The 21,225-nt window shown below is 42.3% G+C and overlaps 1 protein-coding gene across 3 annotated transcripts in view; it reads left to right on the top strand.

Moving 5' to 3' along the window:
- Positions 1-21,225, top strand: part of robo1 (roundabout, axon guidance receptor, homolog 1 (Drosophila)) — a 240,658-nt gene that overhangs the window by 88,713 nt on the left and 130,720 nt on the right. For all 3 annotated transcript variants that reach the window (XM_077540951.1, XM_077540950.1, XM_077540952.1), the window contains one exon: positions 11,459-11,785. In XM_077540951.1, coding sequence (XP_077397077.1) covers positions 11,459-11,785 — 327 coding nt within the window. The remainder of the gene's footprint in view (positions 1-11,458; positions 11,786-21,225) is intronic.

Raw genomic sequence — 21,225 nt, 5'->3', positions numbered from 1 at the left:
CTTTCAACAGCCAGCTGTCTGCGATCTGCTGGAGAATGTGTTTGGCGTGAACATTTTGAATAGCCCACATGAGCGGTTAAGGTCATTGGCGCTTGCATACTCTTGTTGGACTATAACACAAGACGGGTCCGACAGTAGGTGCCTATCAGCCTCTGCCATTAAGGCAAGTGCCATTAAGTCCAATTAAATTTGGCTTTTTAAGCCCTGGCGCTTATTTGGCGTTTTCTTTCTTGGCTTGGAGATGAAATGACTCATTGTGCTTGCTGCTCCTCCAGCAAATCCAATATAAACCTCCACTCAGCAACTTTTAAGTATGAGTCTTTCCTTGGGTAGAGCCTCACCGCGTCATGGGAGGTGTTTCTAATATTTTACCACTTGGTAAATAAATGTGCAAAGCAATAAGAAGAAATGGGTTGATAATTCATTCATTGATAATTCTGTTGATATGTGTGGGAAGTCTAATGACGTCATCGTGTGTCTTCTAAGTTGTGTTTTTTTTGTTGGTCCACTTCGGATAGACATGCTTATTGACGTTGATTTTGGTGTCAAACTGGCTTCAGTTGTAATTAATCGCATGACTTAAATAGCGAACTCACGATTAATCACAAATTTTAGATCTGTTTTAAATGTACAGTTTTCATACTCTTGACATAAAAGTGGAAAAGTGAGGGAAAAATGTTAAACTAATAGAAACATGGCTGCATTTTTTAGTCATTGGTACAGTAATTTCATAATAATTCATAACATTGAGTTAAAATTAAAAAGGTGTACTGTATGGTAAAAAATGAGTGTAATACTGAATTGTGTTGAGGTCATTTTTCTGTCACTAGATGGCATAATTGTATTTGTAAAATGGTGAAAGCTAAGTGCATTTTTCTTTTCAAAGAGGTATATAATCTTTAACATGAACTACAGTGAAATTCTGTGCATTTTTAAATTTGTAAAATACAACTTGACCCCGGTCTCCACAAATTTAAATTTAAATTTATTACTGCTACATTTTGACGTTGACGTGTCTGCTGTGTCGTGACTGTAATTCCCTTAGCAGAGACTTTCCAAGTAAGGGGCGGTCATTAATCGTGCATTAAAAATTTTAGTGGCATTAAAGGAACTTTAAATTAACTCAAAATTACCACACTAGTTCACAAACTACTTCCTGGTTCATGGTTGTGATGCTCTGACAGGCAGAAGTATTTGATTTTGGTTGGAGACTGGAAACCAGAGAAAATACTGTACATTTCTACTTTCCCTCCTTTATCAAGACTTGCTCTAAATTACCCATGGCCCATCTCACTTCAAGCTGTTGGTTGGTTTTATATATTTTTTGTTTGGTGTGCTTGTTGACACAGCTCTTGTGTTAGTAAGTCTTTGAGTCTGTAAAACAAACAGGCGCGTTAGTTTTTCTGCATCTTGCTTGCAAATCAAGATCCTTGAGTAAATGGCCAACATGTCGACACAGGGCTGTTTTGAACTTGATTTTATAAACACAACGATCCAATTTATTTTTGCTCCCGAATTCTGAGTTCATTAGCCTCTTGAGGATACGCAGTCTGTCATCTGAAGGATGAAAAAGGCAGCAGGGACACTCCAACGATTCCCCAGTCGGGGAATCAACGTGCTCAATCAATTTATGCTCGGCTTTGATCCGTCGCTCGAACTGATTACGGCCCACTGGTCAAACTTTGTTTTAAAAAAAAAAATAAAAAATAAAAAAATAAAAAAAATAAATAAAAAAGAGTGGAGAAACGGGAATACGAAGTAATTGTCCATGTGCATTCCCTCATGCTTCTTTTCCGTAATCCTTTCCTAATGCAGCCTCCCAGCCTGGCATCTGGGGCCCATATTGATTACGCATTCTTTCCTGTGGTCCCTCATCTGTGGCGACAATGACATCCGCAAGGCCACTATTTTTTATTTTTCCTCTGGAGAACCGAGAGGCACTCTCCTGAATTTGTGGGGTCAACATCTGCAGTCTGTCACTCACATATTTAACCAAGATTGCAGCCATGGCTGGCTAGAGAGTCCGTCCGTCAGGTCTCCAGAGCCACTTTGACAGGCCGATCCCTTTAACAAGCATTCCGGGCTTCCCCTTGTCGATCTGATTGGATTTAATAAAGCATATCGGGACTGTATTTATCCAACAGGAAGTGGTTTTGACAGTTTTTAACGACATTGCCGGCTTGGCGTTGGAATTAGTTGCAACTCTTCCACAAATGGTTTCCGTTGGGAATTCATGACTGTATAAGTGTTTTTACTCCTCCCCACCCCGTCTGTCTGTTGTTATGTTGCTAGGCTAAGCGTTGAAGGAAAGTGACTGACATGGGGCCCGTCCTTGCCTCTTCTCCTGATGAGTAATTATAAAAAATGCTGAGCCCCCGGATGTTGAAGGTGCTAACCTGCAGGGAGGCAGACCTGCTTCTTGTTTATGGTGTAATCAGCACGTTTGTCAGCTCTTTATTGCACATGACAAACGAGCCGCGGGATGATCCGAGGGGACGGGGAAAAAGGCACCTAAGGACGCGACGGCCGTCCAAGAATTCATTACGCCAAAGGCCAAATGAATGAATTAGATTGTCAGCGCTCTCAAATATGAAATAATGTGTTTAATGTGCAGCTGTCCTTTCGTGCCACGCTCGGGTTAACCTTCCACCAGAAGCATTTGTTGTATTTCACCACGGATAAATTGGACGGCGCTATTAGATTCATGGCCAGCCTTCAAACTTTAATGACACACACAATGATGGAAATTATTTATTTCACAATTTTGCGTTGCTCATCTGTCTTGTGTATTTGGAACAACTTGGTAGCAATCAGAAACAATCTCAAAGACAAGTTAACTTTTGAAAGGAAACCAGAAATGGCCAAAAATGACTGCTTGAAACAAAACAAGATGGCATCATAATTGCAACTGAAGCTCCTAGCACAAAATTTTCTGTTTTCTAAATTTGGGCACTCACAAGTTAAGATACTCTTATTCTTGCATAATATTTGGTTGGTGTAGTCACGATTATGCTAAAAAGTATATATTTTGGTTCCCTACTATGAGCCAACATACAATTGTGTAAATTCACGGATTATTCCCAAATACAGTATTCCTATTAAATAAACTGAATAACATAACATAACATAACAACCAGAGTGGCTTTCAAGCATGAGGGTCTTACAACTTTAAGACTCAACAAACTATTGTCTATTTGCCAGTGCAGAGCAGTGCAGGTAGTAGGTAGAAATTATCTTTAGGTGACAAAATCAGTAAATCGGAATAAGAATGCCAGAGTTTTTTTGTAATCCGATACGTTGTCACTCATGAGTGAGAGCAGCTGAGTCTATTAGAAGACAAAGAGATGAGGAAGGACAGAAACCATAAAGATATCCATCAGCTCACCTCGACCCACCTCTTGGCCCTCGGCATTCGCATTCACACCGGAGGCTTTAATCCTGCCTCTTAGCACTGTAACCGATAGCCTTGTGTTAAAGCATTAAAGTAGGAAAAAAAAAGGTCTGAAGTCCACTCATTCCGTGTGTGCGTGCGTGTGTGCGTTTGTGTGCCCAAAATGCTTAAAAGGTTTGCTTTCCGGTTGGATAGTCGATGGATCTCACCGTCTTATCGCCGCCCTCCCCTTGGTGGCGGTCCTCTTGCGGATTGGTTCGAATCCCCGAGGGACACGCCCTCTTGCTCTTATCTGCGCCATAAATCCTTCTTAAATCCCTTAATCACACATTAATGGGCCCTGTAGATATGCGGCGCTCTACTGTGCTCGGCATTCCTTATCAGGGATCCATATTGCATATCAGCGGGACATCTGACAGGTGGCTCGGGCTCCAGGAGGCGGCGGGCCTTTTATGAGATTACCTTGAGCGCGTTTATGATGGTAATTAAACATATTTTACAGGGCAGGGATGCTTTATTCCGGTCATGAATGAGTTAATTTCAAAGCGTTTGACCATGACGTCACTCATATTTCCAGCTAGCAATTTTTCAATGGCCCAACTAGGAAACATATCGTAACTTATGTCACTTTGTCATTTTTGAGAAAGCAATTCAATTCAATTTGATGGAATTTATTGTATAGTTTTGTAAATTTCATATTCAACTAAATTGTAACGTCCTGGTCTTTAATTTTAAAAATCTGGTCACCCTTTCGCCATTCATACCAGGAGTCAGAATGTACTCTCAAGAATCATACAAATGGCTTCATTGTCCATTCCTGAGCCAAGGTAGAAGCTGTGATGAAGAGCTTGAAAAAAAATAAAATAAAAATCATTGGACCCAAACACTATTGCAGCCGATTCTGCCATCAGTTCTTCTTTGTCCTCTTTCCCCCCTTTTCATGATGATGAATTCAGCTGAGACTAATTAGCAAAAGATACAGGGCGCATGCTGTCGCTGGAGAGCCTCGGTTAGCTTTTAATTGCGCGTTGGGTCTTGAAGGGATGACCCCAGTTCTGACAGTCGGTTCACTCAGCGTGCGGTCCACAGGGTCTTTTTTTTGTTTTTTTTCTTTGATTACTTTCCTTCATCTCCTGAATAGTGAAATAAATGTCTGCGCCTATAGTAAGTAAACCTTTTTCTACTGTCCAGTGTAGTATGGTTTAACATATGTAATGAATATGAGACACGTTTGGTTCAAATTTTCATCTCTTTTTTTTTTTATTTTATTTTATTTTTTTTTTATTTTTTTTTTTGTTTGTTTTTTTTTTTTTTTTTTTTTTTTGAACAAGTACCAGTTGCAGAAACACTTGTTTGGGTGCAGCTAAACACCCAGAATTGTTCTTCCAGCTCACCAGTTATTAAAGACAGCAATACCATGTACAAGAGAAATAAAGGTGAAAAACAATAAATAATCCTCAAAGTAAAAAAGCACAACAAAAAATAAACACAATGCCTCAAAAAAATCCACTGAGTTGAGAAATAGTCCATTAGCCATGCATGGGCACATGCACATATGATATGATCACTGTGTGATGTACTCAGTTCCTCTCGAGATTGTTATAAATAGTAACAGCCACCTTGCACAAAAGCAGTAAACCACAAACTCGGGAAACATTTATTAACATTAATGAATTTTATTAAACCTCACTGGGAAATTGTTTGGTTTTACCCTGCTGCAATCTGGCCTCTGTCCTGAACACGAGTCCAAGTTTCCTTATTTTCCATCCCAATTGAGTCCTGAAGACTTTGGTTTGAGGGCAAGTCCTTAAAACCTTCCACCTTGATGTCAATGCACTAAACGCTTACAGTGAACCGCAAAATATAGTCATAGATTATGGGCTGTCCCACATTCCCTAATTTTCTGTCCATAGTGTCTTAAAGCTTTTGGATTAACGGCAAGTCCTTAAAGATTTCCAGACAGTAAACTCTTCTCTAAACTGATCATGCAGATGGTTATAAATCACTCAGTTGTAACTTGTTTATCATTATTCGTGTTGTTTAAAACGTTCAAATTGGGCAAAATAACTCGGGGTTGTTGAGCAAGACGGGTCAGCGTCTGGGTCCGGACCCTGGCGGTTCCTTCACAGACAAGTCTGCTCAACATCCCGCGGTTAGACTGTCTGCCTTCGTTTCAGAGAAGAAACTCTCGTCAACTGTGGGTTTTCTTAATTAACTCCCTCAAGCCTCCCTTTTCTTTGACTTTATGTGTGTGCGAGAGAGTAAACAAGAAAAGGGGGGAAAAACTAAGGGAACGCTCCAACGAGTTGGAAAGCAGAATCTTTTGCCCGAGGCCTAGATCGATCGGATCCTCGCAGTAGAAGTCCCAGCTTCCCTGCGGGTAGACCGGCTGTTGCATTAGCTCATCGCACAAAAGCAAAGAACCAGCAAGGGAAAGAGTTAGAAGGGAGACAGGAGGGTGAGGGGGCGCTGCAAAATCTGAAACGCAGGCAGGCATTTGGAAGCAGCCACGGAAGAGAAAGGATGAGAATGGAATAACGGTGAGATAACTGGAGGCGAACCACATGCAGATTGCATGCAGCTTCTGCCTGTATGCACCTGCACAGAGAGCAAGGGATACAACCATCTCCCCACCCGGTGTTGGCCCCCCTTTCACACCCCTGGTGAGGGGTAATGGTGCTGAAGTAACAGAGGTCACTCAACGGGGGCACCCAGTGAATTCAATCAGGGACACAAAGCGAGTAGAACAGCATTGTGTAACTGATACCCGGTACCCAAACACGCTCTCTGGAATCCCCTCACAAACACATTTCCAAGTGTCAGCCAGAATATTTTCAGGCCCGGCTGAGCACAGCAGCCCTCTTGAAATTGCAACAATTACATTCATCTTCTGATCGATTTTGAGAGACTTCCCATTTGCAAACACTCACTACATTTTGCAGGTGTGTTCATCCATTTGAAACAGCGTCTCTTAATTCGTGTCGCGGGTGAGCTGGAGACTCTCCCAGATGATTTTGGGAGAGAGGTCTGGCACACCCTGAAATGGCTTTCAGTCTTGGTCTCGTAGCTGGTCTCAAGACCACTTTTTAAGCTTCTTGGTTTTGTGTCAGAATGGACGGCATTTTAACTCTGTCTTGTCTTGTGCAGGATGGACTCGAAATTTTTTTGTTGCTCACGTAATGGGAAAAAATATACTGGTCATTTTGGTCTTGATCTTGTCTCAGTATCAATATGTTCTTGTCTTGGTCTCGGTTGGTACGGTCTTGACTACAACACGAATTGCGTGTCGGTGTAGTATGACTACAAAGTTTGACGTCTTGCCATAAAATGTAAAATTCTTATAACTCACATCATTTCGGCTTTTTCTAGAGGTCGTTCAAAGATGGACCAGTTTTAGAGATCTTGTCCGATTGCTGACACATTAAAATTATGTAAACTACACAGTTGGTTGATGGAAAATTTCAAAACATTCTATTTCTTCGTCATTCCTTGGAAGTGGAACTTGACATAAAAAATTGATAACCCATCAGCTTGTTTGGTTCTGTCCCTCCAAGATAATTGTTTAGAGAAGGGCTGTGGTGCTGTATCATCATCGCCAATCCAATACCAGCCAACGCACACTTTTCAGTGGCCGCCATGTGTAAATAGTTAATGACGCCCCCGCAAAACCCCAAACTTGAGGCTCCAAATTAGAGAGGACCTATCTCAAATCAGGGAGAGGGGAAGCGAGTAGTGGGAAGTTATTGATGGAGCTCTTCAAAGTACTCTTTAATACCCCCCCTCCCCTTGGTGACGGGACAGTGGAGGCAGTGTGCTTAGCGTCAATACGGTACACCACTCAGCTGGAGGGCGAGGGCTTGTTACCAGATCGCTTGTGGATCTTAATGAATCCAGTTGCGCTTCAGACAGCTCCAGAGCGTATCGCGACACCTTTTATGAAGCCTCATAAAGCAGACAAGTTTGTGGTAGAATGTGTGCCCTTTGATGTGTTAAAGTCAAGGCATCCATGTGATGGTTTCCCATTGGTAACTGAAATATTCACAGTGTGGTTGTCTGCATTGTTCGGTTCACAATATTAATAACGAAAACCTGCAAGTTGAGATACATGACTTGAGGGTTCCATGGGGGTGGTTTTTGTGTTCCAAGGGTAGCTGTAACCCTCCCTAAGTACCAATCATTGTGCTTAACAATGATTGACTATCTAATCATAGTACAGAGGGTCTCAGTTTTATGATGGCACCAATGTGAGGTTTCAAGGTTATGACATGCGAACAATCAACTAGCTTGCACAGTTGATTGTCTTCCTCTGCTTGTCTTGCCTTGCAGTTTCCAATTCAGGGATTCTTCTGGTTTGCAGTTTGCGTTCGCAATGTAGAATATCAACGCCTCCTCTTCTCACTGTAGCTGTTCCTCGGCTCAATGAACAGACGAGATATTTTCAGATGAGTGCTTTTCTATTTGCAGATTGTTATCATCAGACACCATGTGCAGTCATCAGACATTGTGAATACTAAGTACAAATTAGCATAACATCACTTCCAAGATAAGGTCGAAATACAGTGAAGCATACAAATATATTTGTAAATAAGAATTCCCTCGTTTCCCTTTCCAAGGGAGCTGATCAAAGATTCAGTCTTCAGCTCCATTTCTTCTTTCTGGAGCGTTAGTCTTTCTTGGATATTTTATTGAGATTCAGGACTTGTTTCCCTGCTTTGTGTCCCGAAGCTCTTTCTGCAGCTTTGTCTCACATTGTCTATAGCAGCACATTTGGTCCTCGAGGGGTAGAGTCCTGTAGGATTTGGATGTTTACCTTCACCAACACAGCTGGTACATGATCAGCTCATCAGCAAGCTCTGCATAATGCTGATAATGATCCTGTCGATTGGAATCTGCATGTGTTGGAAGAGGGAAACCTCCAAAACCTGCAGGACTGCAGCCTTCGAGGACCAATTTGCCCACTTCTGGTCTAGAGATTCAAGACTTGTTTTCCTGTTATGTGTCCCGAAATTCTTTCTGGAGCAGTCTTGGACTTTGTCTTGAGATTCAGGAGTTGTATGCGTCTGTTTTGCACTGAAGCCTTTCAAAAACCTGTCAAACGTTCAGTTTCTCCTGCGGACTTCAAAGCCTAATTCTAGATCTGCCAACCGAATGTTCGTTAATTTTACCCCATACTTCATTGAGTTTGTCCACCGCCCGGTAGCGATATTAATAGCTACTGCCTGCCTTACTGCCATTTTTTTCCAAAGCTGCAGCCATGCTTTAGGAAGAACTGATAGAAAACACATGGTGGTGTGTTTGCAGTGGTGCATGAAAGGCAACTCCCAGCTGCCAGAGAGAGAAAAACATTTAATAGCATTTGATGATAGCTCTGATAATAATTATACCTACTATCATGGCTCTTAAGTATTGTGGCGGTGCATTAACTACAATGTGTGGCACCGGGCGCCACCGCCGTGCCTCCTTGTGTTGAAGTGATTAATCTTACTTCGGCGCTATCCCTAATTATGCTGACTACTTGGAAATGTGTGGCGACCACACTAAAAAGATGCCTTCCTCAGCAGCAGTAGTTAATGGGGGGATGGGCACAGGGCACACAGGATGGGGGAGGCTGAGTGAGGGGTAGTTGGTGGAAGAGGCAGGCAGTGTAGCAGTGTCACGACATGCCAGGTAAATGAAAGCCAAGCCTCCAATTAGACCAGACTCTTTTTAATTGCCGTTGAATGTGTTCCAAAGGCCAGCGCTGGCAGATATGGCGACTTGAAAGGTGGGCGGGGGTGGAATCGGGGGCTACTTTTGGCTGCTATTATGAGTGGAAACACCACCAGGAAGCTAATTAGCATCTAAAGCAGGTTGGCTCGCCACAGCCGACTAGTCGGCGAGTTATGTGACCCGAGATAACGTGGAGGTGTTAAGAAGCTCCTTCGGTGTGGTTTCAGTTCACCGCTCCTATTTGTCACCAAGCAACACATGTGCGCATCCTTGTCTTATCTTCTATCACTTCATTTCCTTTTGCTTTCAAGGTGCGCCGCCACCGCCTTTGCTCTCCGCTGCACCGTTTGATCTGTGAGGCACATGACCGGAGTGTTATCAAATGGACCGTTTCTGTCATTAAAGGTCACGCATATTCAAACTAATGTTAAGATAACTTTATATGAAGTATATCCCATACTCAAAAGCTCACAAGATGTGTTCATCCTGGTGAAATCTACAGTTGGAAGGAGTGGTTGTTTAAAACCCCCCAAAATGTCTGACAAGTGCCTTTGGGGCTTTTAAAAATGTATTTATTAAATTTAGCCCCTGTGAAATTCGGTACCAATGTCAATCATGACTAGACCCACAAAAAAAGTCTCAATAAGCCATGCGCAAAAACAGAATAAAGGAAATAATAAAGCAAGTCCTCCATCTTGTCTTGAAGGTCCCTTTCAGGGTTGTTATGACCAATTCCTGGGGGTCATTCTTTTTCTCCTCCCAGATTTCTACTAAATTTGAAGAACCGCTATAATGTTAGAGAGATGGACAACATTAAATCGCAAGAAATGCAATCTTTTGCCATTGTACGTGGGTGGCTCATGGTGCCAAAGTTTGACTCACAATTAAACACTCAACTCCCAAGAACTTGGCTCCATAATGTCAGACAATTTCACTTAGCAACATATTTGGCACCAATGTCTATTATTAGTAGACCCACAATAAAGACTCAACAGGCCATGCCTGAAAAGACAGTCTGCCATTTTATTTTGAAGCGGCCATTTTAGGGTTGTGCTTGTCCATTTTACAGCGGCCCTTCAAAGAAGAATGTGTCATGCAGATTTGACCAATTGTCTATTAATTTAAACCAAGTAAACCTGACATATAGTCTTGTTTTTGTCATTGAGTGTGGGCGGAGAATTGCGGCAAAGTTTGATGACTAAACATGAAACAGAAATCTGAAAGCTCAGATCAACAAGGTCAGACGTTTGGATACCACTCACCGACTGTTATCAAGGCTTCAGTTTCCAAGCGTGTCATCGATTAATCATTACATTCAAGAATATCATCAGCCCATGTTTTAGTATAGCGCATGAATCATCTGACCGAGTTGAGAATGTTGAGTCACAGGTGGTTAAAGATCAACACGCCTCCATTGTTTTCTGATGCCACCGTTTGTGATGGACCTAAAAACACACGGGGTTGCGAGTTTAATGATATTCTTACGGCATTGTGATTGTATAAAATTGTACACAAGTCGTTATTTTTTAAAATCACAATTACAGTCAATATTTGTGTGAAAACCACTCCAACCAGACTATTGCCAGATAAACAATTGAAAACCACAGTAAGAAAGCTTGCCTTCTTGTGCCATGTGACTATGTATTGTTACGCCACAGTGCAAACTAGTTCCTTGTGTGCCATTTGTACCCCCTAAATCTTGTGAACGCAGCACTGCTGACAACTGCAAACTGTGCAGGCATTGTGGGTGTTTCAAAAAGACCACAAAAATATAAATAGGTGAATTTGTTAATTACAGAATTAACTCATTCAAACGTGTAAACACATTTTTTTAATACTTTGTCCTTCACTCCCAAAAACATATTTACATGTTTCTTTTTTGTTTTTTTTAATGCAAGAGCATACAGAAGGCTTTGATGCATTTTCTGACATGAAGGGGTGGCTTAAAGCCATGGTAGTTATTACAAAAAACGGTCAGCAGGTGGCAGCAGAGTAGGAGATCAGCCAGGGCCATGTTGCAACAAGCTCTTTTTGACAGTGTTTTCAACAGGAATGTATTGATGAAACTTAGCTATATGCTAATGCTAATTGCTGCAAAACGGAAACAGATACAAATCTACTTTTTTCCTGATGAAAGAAGAGACCCTAATCTTTCTTTTGGTAGGTTCCATATTTTTATAGCACAATATTCTCTGTGCCTTGCAAAATCTATCAAAATCCAGTAAAACAGCCGAGAACGAAGGTGGTTGCTTCAGTGAAAATGGCTGCGAGTGAATGAGTTAAGTTACTGTCCATGCGAATTTAGCAACCATATGTCTACAGGCTAAATGCTATATGTTTTTCACATTGTTTTTTCAGGATCCCGTCTGCGCCAAGAGGACACGCCGCCCCGGATCGTGGAGCATCCGTCTGACCTGATCGTCTCCAAAGGCGAGCCGGCCACCCTCAACTGCAAGGCGGAGGGCCGGCCCTCGCCCACCGTGGAGTGGTACAAGGACGGCGAGCGCGTGGAGACGGACCGGGATGACCCACGCTCGCACCGCATGCTGCTGCCCAGCGGCTCGCTCTTCTTCCTGCGGATCGTGCACGGGCGGCGGAGCAAGCCCGACGAGGGCTCCTATGTCTGCGTTGCCCGCAACTACCTTGGAGAGGCAGTGAGCCACAACGCCTCGCTGGAAGTCGCCAGTAAGTGCAGCATGTCTTCTTATCTCCTCCTTCTGCTGGAAGTTCTGAATAGACGGCTCCGGTTTCCCCCCAGTGTTTTCTGGCATCAATGTGCTCATTGAGTTGGATAATCTCTGAGGAGATGGGCAGGATGTGTTTGGCCCAGTGGTCTCCATAGGCCTGCGGAGCCTTGGGAAGTGGGGGTTGGTGGGGAGGCTTGGGGGTTTGTGTGAGCCTGATCATTCCAGGGTGAGCGCTCCTCAAAAGGGCCCTTAGTAGGTGGTCAGGAGCCACAATGGGAACAAAGGCCTTTCTGTTTTGGCACAACTTATGCTGTTTGTTAGTGAGATGGATATGAAGTTTTAAATCTCATCTTTAACCCTTAAGAAGTCCTTTAAATGCCCTCACTCAAGTGTCATCTTCCCAAGAAAAACATTCATTCAACATTGATTGATTGATTGATTGATTGAAAATGATCATTTTTTTCCCTTCACTACCAAGATGTTAGTCTTTTAATATAGCTTCAGTCTTAAATGTGCATATCAAATCATAGTTATAGTTTGGCCAGTATGTGAACATAAATCTATTATCTATTGTTACTGTTAAATAATTGTTCAGCAGAAATCAATTAACCATTTATTGATCATAATATAGAGTGAGAGTTTGAGAGATACCCTAAAACAGTTAAAGATGTAAAAGTAAAAGATGACATTTTGCCGCATGCTTTGAATGGCAAAAAGTAGTGCCATCTAACAGTATGCTTAGCTAAATATGGAATCAAAAATTTTAAAGGAATTTTAGTGTATTTTTTTTTAAGGAATGACTGTGCTTGAGAACAAAAATGTCAATTTTAAATCAATACTGTAACATCTAGCAAACTGCAAATTTAACCTATATTCATTCAACTCAGCCAAAATGGAATTACACAAAAAAATACAAGGATCTTTTAAATGGGTTACATTTGGAAATTTTCATTTGATTCCAATTATTTATGATTAACTTATTTTTATTTACATGTTATTGTCTTGTTAGTGATAATATGTGGACAAGCATATATGTATTTAAGTTCTTGTGAATCTGTTAAGACTTGTGTAGCGTGTAGGTCATGTCTTGAGTTTCTTTGTCCTCTGCTCTCTCGACGGGCTGAGTAAAGGCTGAGGAGGATTATGGCTCAGATATCAAGCATTCCTCTGGTATGGCCCGAGGCCTGTCACCAGCCGTTGGCTGTAATGTAATCAAGATGAGAAAATGAGAGAATCACATTTGAGGTCGGACCTGATCTGTTGCGAGGTGTTCCTGCATGTTTTTTTGGGGTTTTTTTTTTAGGATTAAAGGTGCCGTCGGTGTCGCTCAGGCTCCACTGGCTTTGACTTGTTGGACATAAATGTAGCAACATGAGACACAACTCTGACAAAAATATTTGATTACTGAAAAGTCCCTTGAAAGGGCAAAGAAACATATTTGGTCACTTCAGTATACTAAAAGTCAGTTGAACCACAAACTCATCAGTTCTTTTGTTTGGTTGTAGTTGCAGGTCATGATTTGACTCAATAGAGCACCCTGAAATTCTACAAAAAATTAAACCACTGAGTCGTGTTTGATTGAGTAAATTAAAATGCTAAGCATGTCTGCCACGGATAGACCCACATAAAAAGCCCTGCCTGAAAGCAGGAAGGCAGCCATTTTGGTTTGGCAGTCAGTTTTTGGTAGTTTGGCCCCCCCGCCAAAAAAATAAATAAATAAAAAAAAAATCTACCAACATTTTTTTTTTTTTTTTTTTTTTTTTTTTTTTTTTGGCGTGTGTGTGTGTGAAGCCAGATTCACATAGCTATTTGATATTTAGTGGACATGTCTATCATGAGTAGACACACAAAAAAGTCTGAAGAAGTCATGCCTAAAAAGACACATGAAGTCCGCCATTTTAGTTTGAAACCGGTATGGTCAGTTTACCCATTTTTACGGATCTTGCAAAAACAAACTTTTTTTTTTTTTTTTTTTTTTTATGATTACGTTCCAGTTTTAACCAAGTATACTAGACACATGGGTAATGCTAATTGGTTTTGAATGAGATTTTTCCTCATCTTGTTGGGGTGGAGCAGTGCAGAAAACTGAAAAAAAGACATCAACAAAAACCTCCACCTCCAGCTCAATAAACAGCCAGAAATATAATTCTGAAACAAACTCCACTACATACGCGTCAAGCTTCGTTCAAAATCTGTGCACTATTTTTGCATGACAAATGTTTGCTTGTTTTCAGGCAGATAAATACTAGCTTTGCACAGCCGTCAGCTGTGTTTTAATTTTCATGTTCGACAGGAACGCTTTGATGTCATCAGTGGGATATTCCTGCTTTCTCAGCAACTTCCAATTTCTGCTTGCAAAATTTTCAATACATTTGAGAAGCTCCCATAGACATAAATCACATCAGATGATACTAAAATGTGCGTAAGAAACAATTTCTATAGGTCAAGCTAAGAATATCCATCGGCCAATGATATATGCACAGTGTTCATGTCAGGGATGGATTTTGTCATGTAGATGAAAAAAAAACAAAAAAACAAGCCACTTGGCAGGCCACGCGAGTGCATGAGCGCCGTTGGCAGGCGCTCAACTGCGGGCTACTTTATTCTGTGCCGGGTTCAAACAGACCTGGTAATGACAAGCCGCCGCGATGCCGCTGAGCTTCTCACCCCTCAGTGAAGCTCATGCTTAACTGCACATAATTATGTAGTCGCAGCAGCAGAGATGGATCGCCCGCTGCACAGCCAGGCCCAGCAACGCACGCGCTCCTTCTCAAGGCCTCGCTTATAACTTCTGCCACTTGATAAATGCAGAAAGGTTTTGGGAGTCTAATCTGACCTTGCAAAAAAAAAATAAAAAAAAAAAATAAAAAATAAAAATAAGAGAGACTATTCATCTCCAAGGAAACTATTAAGGAGTAAGTCATGATCATAATAACTGTGTTTATAGACCTTTTCGACATGACATCACACGTACTTGGTTATGTGGGTGTAGGTGGCAAAAGTGAGGCAAACGGGTGGAGCAATTGAGACACTGAAATAGACAAACATTATTAGCATATAAACCATTCTGTTTTATAGGGATAGGTATCGAGTCGAATCGATTTGATTTCGATTCACAAGAGTTCGGTTCGATTTGATTTCAATTTTTCCCAATTCAATTCAGTTTAGTTCAATTCGATATTGATTAATTATGGAACATGAACTCTTCTTAAATGTCAAGGATATGATAAAAACTCCACAAATATTACATTCTAATAATACATTATGTAAAGGGCTATTTGGCACGGCTTTTCATTCTTGGCCCACATCCAGCGCTCAGAACTAAACTTTTAAAGGGGAAGTTATTGCACTTTCTCTCACTCACTCGCCACTTTAACACAATCCGAGTTTCAACAAGTCCTGTTTGGCCTGGCCGAGGTGGATGGGACGCAGTTTGTTTTGTTAATCATTAAACACGTTTATACAGTTGACTTCGCAATCTTGGATTGATGCTTTTAGCCTGAATCGTGTTTGCTTTGCCCATTCAAACGGACCCGAGATTTTAGCCTCAGGTTCTGACGTGCTGACATTGGCAAGTTATGTGAACTAGATCAGCCCACTGTCAAGACAACCATCATCTCCTCACACTTGCAGCTTGACATTTAATATACCGTATTTTCCGCACTATAAGGCGCACCGCATTAGAAGGCGCACCTTCAATGAATGACATATTTTAAAACTTTTTCCATATATATAAGGCGCTACAGTAGAGGCTGGGGTTATGTTATGCATCCATTAGATGGTGCTGCACTAAAGGGAATGTCAACAAAACAGTCAGATAGGTCATTCAAACTTTATTAATAGATTACAAACCAGCTTTCTGACAACTCCATTCACTCCCAAAATGAATAAACAGCTGTTTTATTATTTTCTCTGAGGTAAAGTATTAGTATTAGCTAGCGATCCAAGATGGCGGGATCTTCTGCTGATCGTGCAGGGTCACCGATAGCGTATTGACAGCGAGACTTGGTGCGGCTAAATATTAATCCATATATAAGGCGCACTGGATTATAAGGCGCGGTCAGCTTTTGAAAAAATTGAAGGCTTTTAGGTGCGCCTTATAGTGCGGAAAATACGGTAGTTGATAAATTCTTCAGTTACTGCACTAAAAACTCAAATCATGGTAAAATATGCTTGTTCTTATTTGTCCACCAAGACAGTTTTCTTACCTGGTAGTTTTTGTGCCTGTGCATTTCACATGCTCCAAGCATTTTTTTCCCCCAATATTTTCAATAATATTCATAATTTGTAGGAATACTTCAACGCTTTTCACACAAGACTTGTAATCTGGCTTTTTTCAGCCCACCGTCCTGTCTGTAAAAGAGACCGTTGTGGAATCGGGGTTTGAAATTGACCCGTGAATTTGCAGTCTACTGACGTAGTATTAGAGGTGTGACCTTGTCAGTCTGTACACAGTTGAACATTCTCCAATCATTGCCGCTGCTTGTTTTGAAAGCAGTTTAATCAATCAATCAAACTTTATTTCTATAGCACCTTTCATACATTCAAATACAACTCAAAGTGCTGAACAATTAAAACATCCATAATACAATAAAAAGAAAACGTCCCCCCATATCCCCATGATCGTACCCAGATAGTTGTTGCCACCTTGTCCTGCTTTCTGACTTCTGTCTGAAAGCGACAGGCAGATAAACTCAGGCTGATCCGTCTCTGATGTGCCAGTATAAAAGTTGTGTACGGAATAAAACCTTACACACAAGAGACAAAATCATAGCAAGGCTATTGCCATGAATAAAACAGCTTTGGAAAGTGTGAAAGGGAACTAAGGGAGTCGAAGATGACTACGTTGTTTTTCAGACTTGACAAAACCAAGTAGTTAAAAAAGTTTCCCTTTTGTAACGACAGCTGATGGGTACACCATCCATCATCAATTTGCCACAATGGTCATAGCAATTCATATAGCATTCCACCCACTTACTGCCCAACTGTATTTCACATCACACGGAATGAGTCTTGTTTGAATCAGCGCCTCTTCTCTGCGAGCGTTCACTTTGTGCTCTAGCCTGAGGCGTTAGGAGCCACATCAGTCCCGCTGCTACTGCACTGCGAAACTTCCCTCCGCTTGCCAGCCACTTCTGAAAACTGGCAGATTGGTTTCTTCCAGCTTTGTGGCTAAACTGTCGCCGCGGTTACTCATGCAGATTTTGTGGGGAGACTTCAAATTGTTAGCTACCCCAAATAACGGAGGACATTTGCTTAATTGTCCTTCCTGTTGGGCAAACGGTCAAGTCAGTGTGACTTGTTGAACTGGGAGATTTTCTGAGAATCTGCTGAATGTCTTTGACAAAGGGATTTATTCAGCAGAAGGACGCCACCTGCAGGACTTGGTGGTAGCTCAACTTTCCACAGCTGATGTCATGTCACATCAAATTACGTTCCCCCATCTGCAGGACTGGGGTGGAGCGTCACTTCGATACAATATGGAATTACTCCACCTATTCTCTCTACTTTACGTAGATCTGGATCGGCTCAGCAGACGCAAAATCTGAGGTGGGCACTTCATTGTCGACGTCAGCCCACCTTTCGGCAAGTACTTTATGACGCAAAGCCTCGAATGAATGTAAGGACTGAACGACGACGGAAGCAGGCATCCGTTAATGATGGAATGATGGAAGTGCCCACCTCTATGCTGATTGATCAATGGCGTCATTAATCAGATGCATGAAATAAATCATAAATTTCTTAGAATCCTAAATTAGCGATTGAATATGAGTTCGGGATAGCGTCGTGTTGATGTTGGTTGCAAACTGTCAGTTAAAACTATGAACGCCTTTCCCTCGTGAGGGGAAATATTTCTTGAAACATTTCAGGAGTGTGATAGCAAGTCTTGTTCAGTAGCCCATATTTGCGTTGAGGACTTGATTCTTGAAGGCCATACCAATTGCGGAGAATTGTTGTTCTGTTTTCTATCTTAAATGATTCATCGTTCATCAGTCACGTTTGTCTCTTCCTTGTGGTAGCATCCCAGTTTAACAGAGAGAGTCAAATTAAGTGAGTCAGAGGCCTGTACATGAAACAAGTATCAGGACAGGCAGACGCCAGCGAAGCAGAGGAAGCGGCCGGCTTGCTGGCTGGCGAGCTTTCGTGCTGGCTTGCTGCCCGACGAGTTGCAGGCTCTGTGGTGGTTATTTGTCTCGGGTTGGTTCACAGCAAATTGGTGCAAACGGCGTAGTCGGGGTCTGCTTCATTTGAGGTGTGGGCTCCCCACACACACTCACAAACATACACACCGCAGGCTGTGCTGTCGGAATGTAAAAAACATTGGTCTGCGTGTGTGCGTGTAGCTGTCAAAAGTCTACAAACGAGTCACCCGAGTACTTATTGGCATTAAGTGTTGATCTTTTCCTGAAACCTTGCTGTGGTGTGTGCTGCAGTCTATTTGTGTTAGCCTTGAAATGGCAAGTAAATGGAAAAGTATCTAATTCCATCTCCCGCAGCATGTATATGCAGCAAATGCATTTCAATGTGGTCCAGGGCTGTTGACTCTTGCATATTTAGCGAGCACTTGGGGCTGTTTGCTCGGATCAGTGTTTTTCATGTATGCAATTAAGATGCAAGCGTCTATTTTGGCGGCACTCGCTCGATATCTAAATGTCAAAGGGTGAGAATTACCTCCATGTGCTTTTTCATGGTGCTGCCTTAATTGGTCTGCATGCATACCCTGTTGACGTTTGATCGTATTGACTACACTTGCGCTGACGTGCAGTTGATCCGAAAGACTCAAGCAGTGACAGCAGCCCTGAGGCGAGTCAACACGAGAGAGATTGTTTCAGCCGTGTAAAAATCTGTCAGATGTCATCCCGATTTATGGATTTTGGGTGAATTTGACGACATGACCTCACTCACACGTTTCTGCGTTGTGGTGGCTAGACGAGAAAACTGAGTGCCTCACATACACGCGAACGCCAAGAAAGTGCAGCAGAAAGTGTTGTTGATTTTATTTCAGTGTCTCGGGAGATACCAAAGAAAACCGAGTTTGGGTTACATAAGAATGACATTTTTCATATGCGTCTTTGTGTTTGCTGTGTTCATAGTATGTGTTACCGCAGCTGTTATGATGCTCGCCCCTGACACCCTGGCCATCTTAGCAATGTTTTTTCCCACAGCTTCTTTCTCTCCTCACTGATACTGATGCTGGATTCGGGGGTTGAAGTCAACACACATATTTAAGATTCAGAACTCTTTATTTATCCCACAAGGAGTGATTCATTTGTAGCTGCCCAATGTGCATTCCGACTTGCAATTTGTCCATGAATGAATAATACTGCATATATCAAAGAAACACATTGAAGCACGGGACAAAGGGAGATGTCTGGGCTTAATTAGCCTACAAATTATAAGGCAAGATAAACAAGATATGATAAGATAAAAGCAAGTTAAGAACAAGAAAAAATATGTAAGCTTTATTTGTATAGCACTTTTCACAGACACAAAGTCGCAAAGCGCTTTACAGGGTTAAAAACCGCACACACACATACACATCCACGCACCAGTGGTCGGCTACTGCCACGCAGGGCGCTGCCAGGTCCACTGGGAGCAAATCGAGGTTAAGTTTCTTGCTCAAGGACACTTCGACATGGTCACCAGGGGTCAGGATTGAACCCACAACGTCACGGATGGGAGACGACCACTCTATCACTGAGCCATGACACCCCATAATACCATTAAAAAAAAAAAAAAAAGCTGACATCATTGGCCACTGTGAAAGGGGCTAGTGTGTCCGTCTATGCATTGTTAGCCTTCCCCAAAATAGCCTTCCCAGAGTGCCATCAATCTCAACTCCTGTGCTCCACCCAACTCTGACAGCCTACTTGGCCAAGAAAGATGGTGAAGAAACAAACCGTAGACACCCCCCCGCATCGCTTCAAGCCTACTTCCTGCTTGTATTGTCTCGTGGGATGAGGACTATCGAGAAGAAGACAAATGAATGGGGGCACCTTCTTGTGGCACCAACATCTGCTTTTGTTGGTACCCCTGGAGCCTGGCAGTTTAGTGTGATAGATGTCGCTGGCATGCACAGTGAAAGACGAGTGAATCAGAGGCTGTTTCTTCTCGGTCCCGTATGCAACCATGTGGGAAGCAGCTTTTGCAGACTTATAGACTGTCTGAATGACTGAAAATCTGCTGTGACGACACCTCCCCGCATTCCCTGTGCACCCCAATGGAAGATTTTGCATCACATATGGCTCTTAAGAAGTCAAACTGCAGCTTGGTTTTCAGCAGAAGTGTCTGAGTACTTAGGTGTCTGAGAATTTTTTATTTTTTTATTTTTTAACTGCATTGCCACAGCAACGGTTTATTCTTTCCCCTGTAATCCTTGCCTCTGCAATGGCAGTTATGATGGAAGGTTGCTCCCAGGATAGCAAAGTATGATATTAACTTCATGAAGTGCCGGTCGAGAGCAGATAAGATAACGGATGAGAGCTCTTGAGAGCAGCAGGGTCTTGTACAAGCACTCGCGAGGACTTTTGATACCGCAGCATCCTCACTTCACCTCGGCAAATCCCCCCCAAGTGGGCATGACTCACTCAAGCGTGTCCGTGTTGTATTCTCGTGATTGTGGGCCGTGTCCGACGAATCTGTGTCCCTGGCGCTAATCTTCGCTCCTGACCTGCTTATTACTCTTGTAAGGTTTTATCTCTGAGACTCTTCTGCGGCCCAAGACATGTCTTTCCACTGCACTCGGATGCCTGGTCATATGACCGGGTGGACACGCTCGGCTTATTAAACCTGAGTTAAGCCTGCCAAGCTCCCAACCTTCTATCATGCTCCTTGATCCGAGACGGCGGACTTTGGTGAGGATTAGGTGGATTGTAGACTTTGTAACATGGGGGATTTTCAGAAAGGACTTTGACAAACTCGCTTAACGTGAGTTTGTACCTCGTCTTTGCAGAGACACTACCAATTCGTCGCATCCCGAGAGTTTAGTAGCAACTCTCAAACTTTCAGCAGACATCCAGCTGTGAAGTCGACGTAGCTTACAAAACAAATGGTCGCACATAATAATTTCTTTTAACACGGCCTCTTCTGGCCAGGAATTCTACACTGCTTTATGTAAGGTGTAGACACCTGGCCATCATAACTACACTTTTGGCTTTCTGCAATATTTGGAGTGTGTCTGTGGGAATTTTCACTTTTGTGAGGTTAGTAGTCACAGGTGTTGGACCAGGGCCTGGCTCGTATTCTCTGTTTGATGGGGATGAGGTCAAAGCTCCTCAAATGCTTCCTAAACTCATCCAAAGTAACATCAAGTATGAATATGATTTAAGTTGAAGGGTGTGCACAGAGTCCAGTAGGGAAGTTTCAATGGGCTCCTAACCCAGGATGCAGTCTATATATCTGTCCTGCGGTATCCGACATGATCTGGTGCATCCTCCC

The sequence above is a fragment of the Festucalex cinctus genome, chromosome 13 (genome assembly GCF_051991245.1).
Source record: "Festucalex cinctus isolate MCC-2025b chromosome 13, RoL_Fcin_1.0, whole genome shotgun sequence".
Taxonomy (NCBI): domain Eukaryota; kingdom Metazoa; phylum Chordata; class Actinopteri; order Syngnathiformes; family Syngnathidae; genus Festucalex; species Festucalex cinctus.
The sequence above is the reverse complement of the archived record's forward strand: the minus strand, read 5'-3'. Positions and strand labels throughout refer to the sequence as shown.